The 12172-nt window shown below is 48.0% G+C and overlaps 1 protein-coding gene across 1 annotated transcript in view; it reads left to right on the forward strand.

The window, feature by feature from the left end:
* The window catches only part of LOC126527648 (uncharacterized), a 279332-nt gene that overhangs the window by 231024 nt on the left and 36136 nt on the right, over nt 1–12172 (forward strand). The window contains exons 4-6 of the mRNA XM_072284527.1: nt 2093–2697; nt 5784–6062; nt 7316–7753. Coding sequence (XP_072140628.1) covers nt 2093–2697; nt 5784–6062; nt 7316–7753 — 1322 coding nt within the window. The remainder of the gene's footprint in view (nt 1–2092; nt 2698–5783; nt 6063–7315; nt 7754–12172) is intronic.

A 12172-nucleotide genomic window follows, 5' to 3' on the forward strand; every position in this document is an offset into this window, starting at 1 on the left:
TTTCGTGGAATCAATTTATTAAAAAAAAAGGGAACCGTAATTTTGCCGCTGGTACAGGAATATTATTATGACTAAGCTCCGTGAACATTTCTGAGACTGCCTGTTTTGGCGCCTCTACAATAGAAACGCCTGTCATCTTCTTTAACCGTTTAATGAATGCCCTAGAGGGTTTCACATCAAGAAAAGGACAACAAATTGTGTCGCTTTTATTTATGAATATGCAAATACTTTCGCAGAAGAAAAAAAGAACTATGAATGTTAGTTAAGTGGAAAATTCATTAGCATAGCAATTAACAAATTCTAATTTGTTCGCTGAATTATCCAGAACGGAAATCTCGCTGGAGCGTATAGAAAGATTATACCACCGACTTTGCAATAAATCTCTCAATTTTAATCTGAGTTTTGAGTTACCGAACACAACGTATCAAAAATATTTGGCGGGATTAAATAGTGAAGATTCCTAGTAGCAGGACTGTAGTGGCATCGCTCCAACAGCATCTCAGAAGCACCGCTAGCATCTGGGAAACGCCGCCAACGTTTTGGCAAAAGCTATATAAGGGCGCGCGCTCTGGAATAAAGAGCATTCATCCTTTGGCTCCTCTGTGCGTCCACCTTGCTATATCAAGGACGACCCTTTTAATGCTTACGAAGTAATTTCCCAGATGCTTTTGGTTAAGCCCTCACGGAAAACGCAAGTTACAATAGCCTATAAAGTTACAGGACCCTCCAGCTAGCATCAGTTTTGTTGGGGAGTTGCAGCGTTTGACAATGAATTGTATTATAAAGTGCCACAAAGAAAAAATCATACACATGAATCCGACGCATAGCGCACGTTCTTTATATCTGAAAGCATCAAGAATATGTGCCGACATTATACTATGCGGCAAAATACTTCTTTTTTTTTCTTAGCTAACTGGACTCTCGAAAATGGCTGACTGGAAGTTCTCTGGGGTCACGAACGCACTGCTGCCACATCGCAGATGAGAAAGGCCTTCGTCGGCTCCAGTGTGCGTCCGCCTTGCTATATCAAGGACGACTATAAAATTTCTCACCAAGTTTTAATCCTTTTTTTCTTCCTTTCACATTCGTACTTTATTATATTTTAAGATTCGTAGGGCTCTGGTTGTAGTGCAAAAGATCACAAGTTTGATTGGCGGCCTTAGAGGTCCCATTTTAAGTTGGCGGCCAATGATGAAAGAACAAAAAAAAAGGAAAACAAAGACGCTCATATGGAGACCTCTTCTTGAACTGGGCCGCCACGACCTTCAAACAACCGGTGCGCACATTACGGGCGAGGCGACATGCTGCCTCCACCACTCCATCGCCTCAACTACTTCAAAGTTCGCCGTCTTAAATCTTCTTAAAACATGCTGGGACACGAACACGCGATGGCGGCCCACACAAATGCGTGTTTGCCTTGCGCCGAGCCGCTGTGCCTCGCGTAGGTCGAGGGCGTTTCACTCCAGCATGGTCTACTAGCCCATCTCGTGCGCTCAAAGAACAAAGCAAACGGAACACCGAATATTCGCGTGTGCCTTGTGTAGATTCTACAGATAATGAAGCTTCCTCGCTTCTTTTCAAATCCGGTTTTTGTGTTATATTAGCGCGTCTAGTTATTGTCACAGCGAATGAATGAATCGAGTATTTATACAAAGGATGGCTCATTCGCCTAAGTTGTGAAATGGTTGCCCTTTTCATTACTTATTTGTTATCTCCGTATGGAAAATGAATGAATGAATGAATGAATGAATGAATGAATGAATGAATGAATGAATGAATGAATGAATGAATGAATGAATGAATGAATGAATGAAATGGTTTAGCGACACATAGCTGCACTGAGATTATCAGAAACACCCTAGTGGCTGGCTCAGTGTTGATTTTCACCGCCTCTGGCTCTGTAAAACGCATGTACATCTTAATTACTGTAACTGATTATTACTATTTGTGTTAATATTTCATGATACAGTGAAAATTGAAGCCTTGACATTGCGCTTAGTAAGAGAAGGTTATGATCGAAAGCTGCGGGTGCGCACGTTTTTTTACCAGAACACGCGCTTGACTTTTGAGTGCGTTCCTCTCTTTCTCGCAGGTACCTCACTCTGGACGGCATCACCGGTGAAGTGACGCTTAATCGAAGCCTGTCCGACGCGGCGGACGCCATGATCGCCTTCACCGTCGTCGCCGAAGACGGCGGCTCGCCCATGAGGGAAGACAGGGCCCGAGTCGAAATCCTCGTCAAGACCATCTCCGGTGAGCGTCCGATCACCGGGCAGCCAAAAAAAAAAAAAATTTCGCGACAGAACTGGCATTTCGGCGAGTCGCTCCAGCTTCGTCTTAAGTGGCACAATGCGAAGAATCTAACAACTGTGACGCAGCGTTTTTGGGCGCGTTGGTATGACGTGGCGAAGTTAATAGCGCACGAACAGACAAGGACACAGAAAGACGTGGTGCAGAAAGACAGCGCGTGTGCGTACGAGGACACGGAAATACAGCGCCCTCGTGTACCACGTCTTTCCGTGTCCTTATCGTGCGCTCAAAACTTCACCAGCAGCTGTCCCGTTGCCTCTGTCCTCCTATCTGCGTATTTATTTGCGCTGCGTTACTTAAGATTCGTAAGATGCGACATTTCGCAATCAGTGCTGCGTCACAACTTCCGAGATAAGAAACGGTTCACTAATGTGCTACGACCTGCCGGTTAATGCGTGTTAGAGCAAAGGCACGAGCATAAACACACACTAACGACTGCACGCAAACTAAAATTCATGACGTCTCTATACAGCTGCTGTTTTGAACTACTGCTTAGAAAAAGAACGAAGAAGACCAACACGCAGAGTAATGATTGAATCGTCATGCACGCATGCATGATCTCGAATGCAAACAAACTGGAATTCGAGACATCTTTACAGTTTCTGCTATGCGCTGCGGACTTAGACCAACAACGGAGCGCGCGAACACAGCGACATGCTAAGTTGTCGCATATACATGCATGAAGTTGAATGCGTGGAAGCTAGTGTTGAGGTCACCGTCACTGCACTGCTTCTTCTCGCAAAGTATAATGGCAGAAAGGCTGAGGCTACTAGTTAGCATGCAAATAAGGCGGCGCGAGAACCCTCTGTTCACAGTATGTTCTTTTCGTGCATTTGGAACACAGTCCCTTGTGTTCTGTGGATGGTTTCGCATTGTACAGCGGTGACCAGCGTTGTTCATGAAGATTGACCCGCCCCTCTTTGTGCGGTACTCTACGAGGCGCCTTTTTCTAAATGATGATTAATAATGTTGCTTCTATCATTACAGGACATTCGTGAATGACAAAACTTTCAGCAGTACCATGCAGTATTTTTCGAAGCTAAGTGACACGCGACATACTAACTTAATTGAAGTGAATCGAATCGCAATGTGAAGGCATGACCAGGCGTGCTTCTTCTCAGAAATACTTGCGGCACTGCAGCGCATACCAAACCGATTACTTTGCGCGTGACGTAAACGTATGCAGGCATATCCCTCTCGAGAGATAAAAACAGGAGCCTCACTCTGCAATCAAACACAAAGGACACGGCGTAAAGAACACAATGATACACAAAAAATGAAATGAATCAATTTAGAAATGAATTCTAAACGATTGAGACTACACGATGCCAACAATAGACGAAACTAACAAGATATGCCGAAGATTTCTGGAATGTCAGGTCCAAAAGATTCACGATGTCTGATGTTTCAATTTATGTAACTCTACAAAAGCACCCCTGAGAGAACATCCCCAGGAACGAGACGATGCAAAAAAAGCAAACAAACTTGACTTTTGAGTGTCTGGGGACAAGAAAAATAAAGACTGAAATGGCGGTATGGTTGCAGTGATAATCGAAGAATTGAATTATCACAAGAATCGAGGGAAAAAAAGATGGCTTGTCGCCGATGGGAGTCATTACTCGTGCGTTGCACTACCAATTAGACTATTACAATATATATATATATATATATATATATATATATATATATATATATATATATATATATATATATATATATATTCCTGCACTATAGCATCGCTCATACGCGACGGCAAATAGGATACACAGGAAAAAGGCTAAAATTAAAGCATCGTATTATTTGTGTGTCGTGGGGTTATCAGCTGAACACAACGCCATCGCATTAGCGTCACATAGTTCTGACTTTAATGTGATAACTGAATGACGTACTTCGGCAGAGCTTCCGCACCAAGAAATAGGCTAGGGAAAACGTGCATACCCCTCACAGAAATACGAACTTCGTGCCAATACCAAACTTTTGCGGAAGAATAAAAACGAAAAAAAAGTCGCAGGGAGGATAAGGTGGAAGCTACAAACAAACAAAACGGTCCGAAAAGATAACATAAATAAACGTAATATCATGAGCCACAAAAAAATTGAGGGACTCGGGGATGTTGCGAGAGGAGTGCAAACAACAGGTCCGACGGTTTCTGCGTCGAAATAAGTGTCGCTCAAGCAGAAAAGCTGCTGAAAGAAGAGCGACTGAGAGCATCGGATATCAAAAAAAAAAAGTAAACAAGAAACTATAGCGCGTCGCAACCGTGTGCCTGTGGAACTACGCGGTGCCTTTCGCTAGGCTGCTTCTGTGAGGCGTCGACTCCTTCTTGTTTGCCGAGTCAGCCGCTGCTGACGCCGCTGTATTTTTTCATTTTTCCCTTATTTCTCTCGCGTCCTCTGCGCTGTGTACACCTTTTCACTAGCATCGCTGTACACCTACGCCTACTCTTTCGGCATGGCCGCTCTACTCTCGAGAGGCATTTTACGTCTCTCGACGGCGCAGGCGTGTTTGGCAAAGGGAGTGACAGGAAAGGCTTCCCTCCCCCACCCCCACCCCTCCCGCCCCCCTCTAGCCCGGGCTGCTCTCGCTGGGGGACGCGAGCGAGGTGTACCAACTCAAGCGGGCACTCTTCGCGTCCGTGGCTGCGCAAACGCACACATAGAAGGCGCACGCACGTGCAGACACACATACGCTCGCATACGCACACACAGACACACACGCCTATACAGATATATACGAATACGCACATACGTACACACGCATGACTCCCGAATACACGCCTATACATATCTGCAACTACACATACGCACATTCTTGCGCATAACGCACGGCCCACGCACAGACGCGAGTACGTAGATGCGAGTACACAAACATATCGTACCCGGGCACGCCTACAGAAAAAGAAAGAACGTTTACTGGGAAAAATTGGGCAGTCCAAGGGCTTTTTATGTGTGTCATCACGCATCTTGTGATAGCATTGCCACCACTCTTTGGCGAGGAAAACATGTCACCTCTTCTCAACTCCCCTGTTTTTCAGCAACCATAAAATACGGCCGACGCTCCTTGCAAGTGTGAAATGTTCCCTGTTTTAACCGTGCGTTTCACCACCGCCAAACAAAGTTCTTGGACACTGGCTTACACGGACATTAGTATGAATCGCTAGTATAAGGGCACTGCTATACGTTCTTTGATAGCTAGCGGACTGTGACAAATTTAGGCTGTGCGGCGTTGAATGTACTAGTGGGACGTCGGCACTGCGCATGACCGTGTGACGCCTTTCGCAGCCCGAGTCAGAGCGCAGAACAGGGTACAACAAAACCAGACATTTACTCTGATTACCCTCCTCATCTTTGCTTTTACTCTCTCTCTCTCCCTGTTTATCACGCGATCTAATGTTCTAGCGGATGCGTTAAGTGATGTACGTTTCTTGTCCCTTCCTTCTTGCACCCCCGGACACTCCCTATTGGCTCTCGCAGATCCCCAGAACACTCGCGCTGTCGTGGTGAACGAGACGAGCGTGCGCATCTGCTGGCAGCGACCCCTGTACGGCAACGTGTCCGGCTACGTGGTCAAGTACCGGGCAGCGTCAGAGAACGTCACGTCGTTCGTGAACGTCACCACTGGTGCCACCGACAAGTGCGTGCCCGTGCACGGTCTGAGGCCCTGGACCGACTACGAGTACCGCGTGCATGCATGGAACGGCCGAGAAGAGGGAATCGGCAGTCCCGTCGACCGGTTCGCGACGCGCATCGACTGTGAGTGTGTATAGGTCGATGCGATTCGTTATTTCTTGATTGGTTTATTGATTCGCGGCGGTAAACACTCCAAACCAACGCGTTGGGGCTATCGTAACTGCCGTGGTGCTGTCTCCGTGATAATTGGGTCACCTGGTAAAGCACAAACGGCTTTATTTTCGATTTATTGGAACCGCAATCTTGGGCTGTTACGCAGCCAGCTTCTCAGTAGATCTGCCGAGCATGACTAGTGTTAACTTGGTTATTCGTTGCGGAATTTCAGCATCATGGATTCGAAGGTTCTTGTTTTGAGGTTCTAAAACATAGCCAACCGTGAGACTAAATTCTGTACCAAAACTGCTGAAACTAACAGACGGGCCGAATGCACAAAGCTTCTTGTTCGTAAGTTCTGTCTTTCATTGGCTGATCGCCTTCGCATTGGCCTATCGCCCCACATCAGTACTGGCTTGCACGAACGCTTTTATCATGAGAACGTTTTGTGAATACGGGCCGGGGTGCGCCGCCTGCATACAGCTAGTTCATTCAGTAGGTGACTGATAAATGGGATACGTGCACTTGTCTGAACTTGGCATCATGGTTCCTGGCAGCCTGTGTGGTTCCTGATTTAAACTTAATTCTGTAATGGACAATTTGCACTGCGACAATCTTATTTCTACTATCTGTTTTCAGTACACGGCAGATATGAAAAACGATTCCAAATATCAGAACTCGGCCGCAGTTACTGTGACGGCCAAGAATCCACCAAAGTATTACAGTATGCATAATGAGAATTGGCGCGTATTTTTTATTCGTTCTACATCACAAAACAGTATGAAGTAGTTGTTCACGTAAAGCACTTCACTGCGCGAAAGAAATGCTTAACTACTGGCAAGCATCACAGCTGAAGTGCAATGAACAACAGTAACTGCACTTTACTTCTCAATGAAGCCCAGTGAAAGGGAAGACAAACTCATGTACTGGACGTGTAAACAAATTTAATGATTGCCACATATTACTTCCGCGGAAATTCGTCCCAGGTTTCCCACTTGGAATATTTAGTACACATATTTTTGCTTTCACAGCCTTTCATTATCTCGCTATTGCCAGTACGGTACTCGCATTATTGAGCCGAGAGAAACGGGCTCCGTCGTGAAGTATATATCTAGCTTTCTCTTTGGTAATGACCAGTAATGTACACGGCCGTCAGAATAGCCTCAGTCCGTTTCTAATTCTCTGTCTTCGTGCTATTGCCTGCTTCCTACCTCGCACCGCAGACTGTCTGCTCAACGTCTGCAAACACGGCTTGTGCGAGGCCACAGAAGAACGCCCCGGTTACCGATGCGTGTGCGACCCGGGCTTCTACGGGGAGGCGTGCGAGCACTTCGACCCGTGCTCGGAGAACCCGTGCAAGACGTTCGGCACCTGCGTCAACACCAGTCACGGCGAGTACCGCTGCGACTGCTTCACGGGTTTCTCGGGCCGAAACTGTTCCGACTTCGACCCGTGCCTGCTCAAGCCCTCCGCCTGCCTGCACGGAGGCGTGTGCCAGTCTAACGCGTCGCACACGTTCACCTGCCTTTGCGTGGACGGCTACTACGGCAAGACGTGCCACCAGTACGACCCATGCTTCTCGTCCCCCTGCCTGCACGGCGCCCGCTGCCTGAACGAGTCGGACGTCAAGTTCAGCTGCCAGTGTCTGCCGGGATACGCGGGTGAGTGCCATGTTCGGTGGTTGCGTGGTGTAGTGTCATAGAAGTCATGTTTTAATGCGAATATCATTCTTAGCCCACTTCAGCAACGTCATGCTTATTTCTCTTTTTTAATTTTAACTTCTTAATTTATTTCTTTGTCCCGCGTCTTCGAGTCCGCGTCCCACGGGTTCTTCATGCATGGACAGCTTAGCGCTGTGCCACAGATGCTCGCGCGGAGAGCTCCGATTTAATAGGGGTTGTCGAAATCCACACCCCAGTGGTGGCGCCTTCTCAGTAAGCGATGTAGATCTTGAAGGCTACGCTTTTGCTAGTTACATGCGGGAGGAGTAATTGCGGAAGCCGGAAACTCAGTATAGACGTTGTGTTTTGGCAACGTCTCCGAGACAGCGCAAGGACTGTGCCCATTGATCTATGACGTCATGCTACCTTGCTCGACTGCCATAGAATGTAATGGAGAGATGCTCCCGAGTAAGTCGCGGTGATTTTAACGCCACCGCTTTCGTCAACCCGGGCTTAGAAATTGAAATTTTTCTCCGAGAAGCGTGAAGTCATAAGGCAGAGTGCACAGGCCTGCTATCTATGAGGCGTTGGTTTTGCACAGCACTTACCCAGCGTGAGCAGGTACGAGTACGTCACGCGTCTCGGAGGCACTTGCACGAGAGGGGGAGTCCGGATGCGGTTCATGGCTGGCATGCACCTGTGCGCCACCGGTGTGCTATAGGTGTTCGCACAGAAGGAGGTGCACGGTTGAGCGTGTCCAGAGAGAAGTGCTAGACAGGAGGACCCCGGTGCAGTAGGCGGTGGCGATACAGTGCGTCGCTACAATACATGAATACTAAATACATTAACATCGACAGTCATCGTGAGGTAGATTCTGTCGGAATTTTTTATTGCGAAAGCAATACTGCTCGAGGTTTCCGCTCTTGGCCGTCGTCCCGGAGAATCCACCACTGACCTTTAGCGTGACCTATGTGTGACGTCATAGTAGCTGTGGAAAAGCGGGGCCCCAACTCGGCTCGTCGCGATCGTCCCAGCGAATCCTCCATGCTGCAGCTGCGCGCCGCTGCCGCGAGGGGCGCTCGCTGTACGTGACGTCATGCCAGCTGTGGAAAAGCGGCCCCGCAACGCGGCTCGTCGCAGTCGTCCCAGCGAATCCTCCACGGTATGTCGGATGATGTGTATAAGGTGAAGCTGCAACGATGTGCTGCAGCTAAGAAGCGGCGGCGTGCGGAAGAAACGGATGAAGAGCAGGAACAACGTTTAGCTAAACGGCGTCCATATTATCCAGCCAGGCGAATGCGTTCAATATCTCTTGATCTGGGTGCATCTACAAGTATCATGCATGCTCTCAATGCTGACGCGACTTTGGCGACACCTGACCGTTCGACAGCAAGCCTTATGGATGCTTTAGATGGCGACGAGACTGCATCTACACGTTCGATGAGCAGTATGGAACTCAACAACATGAACAGAAGATTGATTTCGCAATCCACTAAGCATAGCCAAGCTAAGCCTCTGCCAATTTTTTTTATATCGTTGCAATGATCATCATCACTGCCATTACAACGACTGTGGCTCACCGCCAAAGTAGGGCGAACAATGAAACAATTTCTTCTGCTTAGTAAAACAAAAGATTGTGGCAGACCTCATCTCACAATAACTGCCGAAGGAAATGCCAATAGCAATTGAGTAATGTAGCGACCGACCATGTTCCTAAAGTCGCGTTTATTTAACACGTGTGATGGTAATTGTTAGTTTCGTTACTCCGATATCGTCCAATTTTGCTAGGACACTCGCTTCCCAAGGTCTCCCGTCAGCGTAGGGGCACGACGACGACTGTATACGGTGACGATGGCGTGACGACGGCCACAGCTATCACTACTGCGATAGCATGCTATTGACGACGTGTTGCGATCGGCCACATCGTCAACAGCATGGCTGTCTTCTTCGGTACAGCAGGCCGGTGAACATGGCGCGTCGTGATTGCCCGAGCTGCATGCCTCTTCTTTTTCATTTGCCGACGCTGGTTCATGCGCTGTATTTTTGGCACGGCGTCACGCGCAGTCGCGACCGCAGCTGACGGTAAGGGGGGAAAGGCTCCAGCAGCAGCAGCGTCCGAGTATGAACGCCGCACAGGGCACGCGACCGTAGGGTGACCATCGCCGCAACGCCGACAAGGACGGTCGCATCTGTCGCTTTCGTGGCCATGGATACCACAACGGCCACAGAACGCGGCGTTGCACTATGCACGGTAGTGGTCGCTGGAGCCGCACCGACGACACACGCGTTGCAAGCCACGGCAGTGAAACGTCGCACGATTACCAGAGACTCGCAGGTAATTGGGCAAAGGGGTTGTGGTGCTCATTTCCATCCGAACGAAGCGGGTGCCCGTGAGCACGCCACGTCGTGAGGCTCATAAGACCAGCGTTGACAGATAGATCTTTGCCGTATGCTGATAGTGCCTGGACGAGGACTTCGTTCGGAAAGAAGGACGTCAAGAAGAGGTGGGTTACCGTGGTGACATACGGGCCGACGGGAACGACGGGACAACGCTCTCCACCGACGACAAGGCAGCCAACATCGACAACTACAGTCATGGAAGGCATGCTCGTGACGGTGACTTGGAAGTTGAGGCCTCCCATGTTCTGAACGCAGTAGACCTCAGAGTGGCCAACTATTGAGGCCGTCGCGTCGACGACGGTCTCGGGACCATTCCATATAGGGACAACAACATCGAAGACTTGGGCCTTCGAGGGAGACCACGTCGCTCTAGGCGCCATGGCGTGAGAGGTGGACGTCCCCGACGTGGAACACGCAGGGACGTCAGCAGGAACCCTCGTTCCGCTTCATGTATTCCACACTTATACGTCTTCAGCAACCATTATTGTATAGAAGAACGCACTTGCAGCAGAAAGACCGGGTCCACTTTATGTAAAGCGTCCAAGTAAGTGAACACGATTCACCTACTTTTACGCAATACTTTCGCCACGCTACGTAAAAAAGTATGAACATTCAGCTTTTAAATAAAATTCAGGCTATGAATAACTTTTCTTGTTCCTTTTGTTCTTTTAAGCCGTGCAGTTTATTATCGCGTTCGAAATCGTCATTCACTCGTGGTACACCGATAGCGTTGCGGCGCCAAGCGCTCACTGGATGTCGCCAGTTCTACCAGAAGAGTTCTGCGTAGTGTGCGAGATGGGAGAGGGGGAGTGGAGGGAAACCAGCATGACTGGACCTTTTTACTGTGTCCGAAGATCGATCGCCGAAAAAGAACATGGTGATTCGAGCTACTGGTGGACCTTCACGTTTGTTTTATTTAAGCTATCTTTGCCGACCACCCTCGCCCCCGCGAGACTAGACACTTGTATATCGGCCGGTATGTTTGTTAACCCCCATCCTTTCTCATCAACCTCTTCCTCAAAATAGACCAAGGAGCCATCTCTATCACAATAAACATACATCCTATCCTTGACCTTAACCAAAACGAAGCCATTGTATTGTGCGCATGCGCAGAGGTGAAACGTTTAACACCTGTGCATCTGTTCAGTGACGGCCTGTATTCACGTAGGAAAAAAAAAAAGAAAACAGTTCTACGGCAAGCATTTCTAACCCTACTGTGCTGCAGTATTAGCTATTCTAGATATAAAGGTGCGCATTGTAGGTGAGGGTGTTTGTCATCGTTATTACTAACCGAAAGCTGTATCAATAATAAAATTTTTGCTTAGTCGTATATTTGCTGGAAGACCAGAGCGAACTCTGTGGTGATATAAGGTGTACCGCGCGGCTTCAAGGTCCAGGGACCTGCCAGTGAAACATAAATCTCATCCAATGTGTGCATCATGAAATGAGTCTTCCGATGCCATAATGCATCGACCACCATTTTCCTCTGGCGCAAAAAGTTTAGGAGATACGCGATTTGGGAACGACCTTTATTCCCTGAAAACCTTAGCTAAGTCTTCCCAAATGTGACCGGATTTCTACGTAACTCGCAACGTTCAAGCAAATGGTGTAGTCGTTCGCCTTATTGCATCCCATGCGAAAGATCAAATATTGCGCAATAAATTACTGCTCTATTTGACTTTTGTTAACGACGCGAGAACTCGTTATCTTAAAGCGAGCAGATCTTTGACTAGCCTTGCCCTAATGTGCATTGCCCAGCTGTCAATACTTTTTGCTTCGCTGACAAATTATTTCGCCTAGCTCTGCATCACTGGCGTGCAGTTATTACCTTTCAGCTGACATACTAGACTTGCAAGAATCTGCGTGATTTGGTTTCCCAAGAACAATTTATAGAACATTTAGAAGACGTTGGGGCAGTGTAAGTGCGCAACACTAGTCGCGACAAGCATAGGCACGTGTAAAACTTATGCATAAAGAGGTTTGAACGAGGATAGCGAAGATCAGGTAATGATGGGCCAA

Source organism: Dermacentor andersoni, chromosome 9 (assembly GCF_023375885.2).
Source record: "Dermacentor andersoni chromosome 9, qqDerAnde1_hic_scaffold, whole genome shotgun sequence".
NCBI lineage: Eukaryota > Metazoa > Arthropoda > Arachnida > Ixodida > Ixodidae > Dermacentor > Dermacentor andersoni.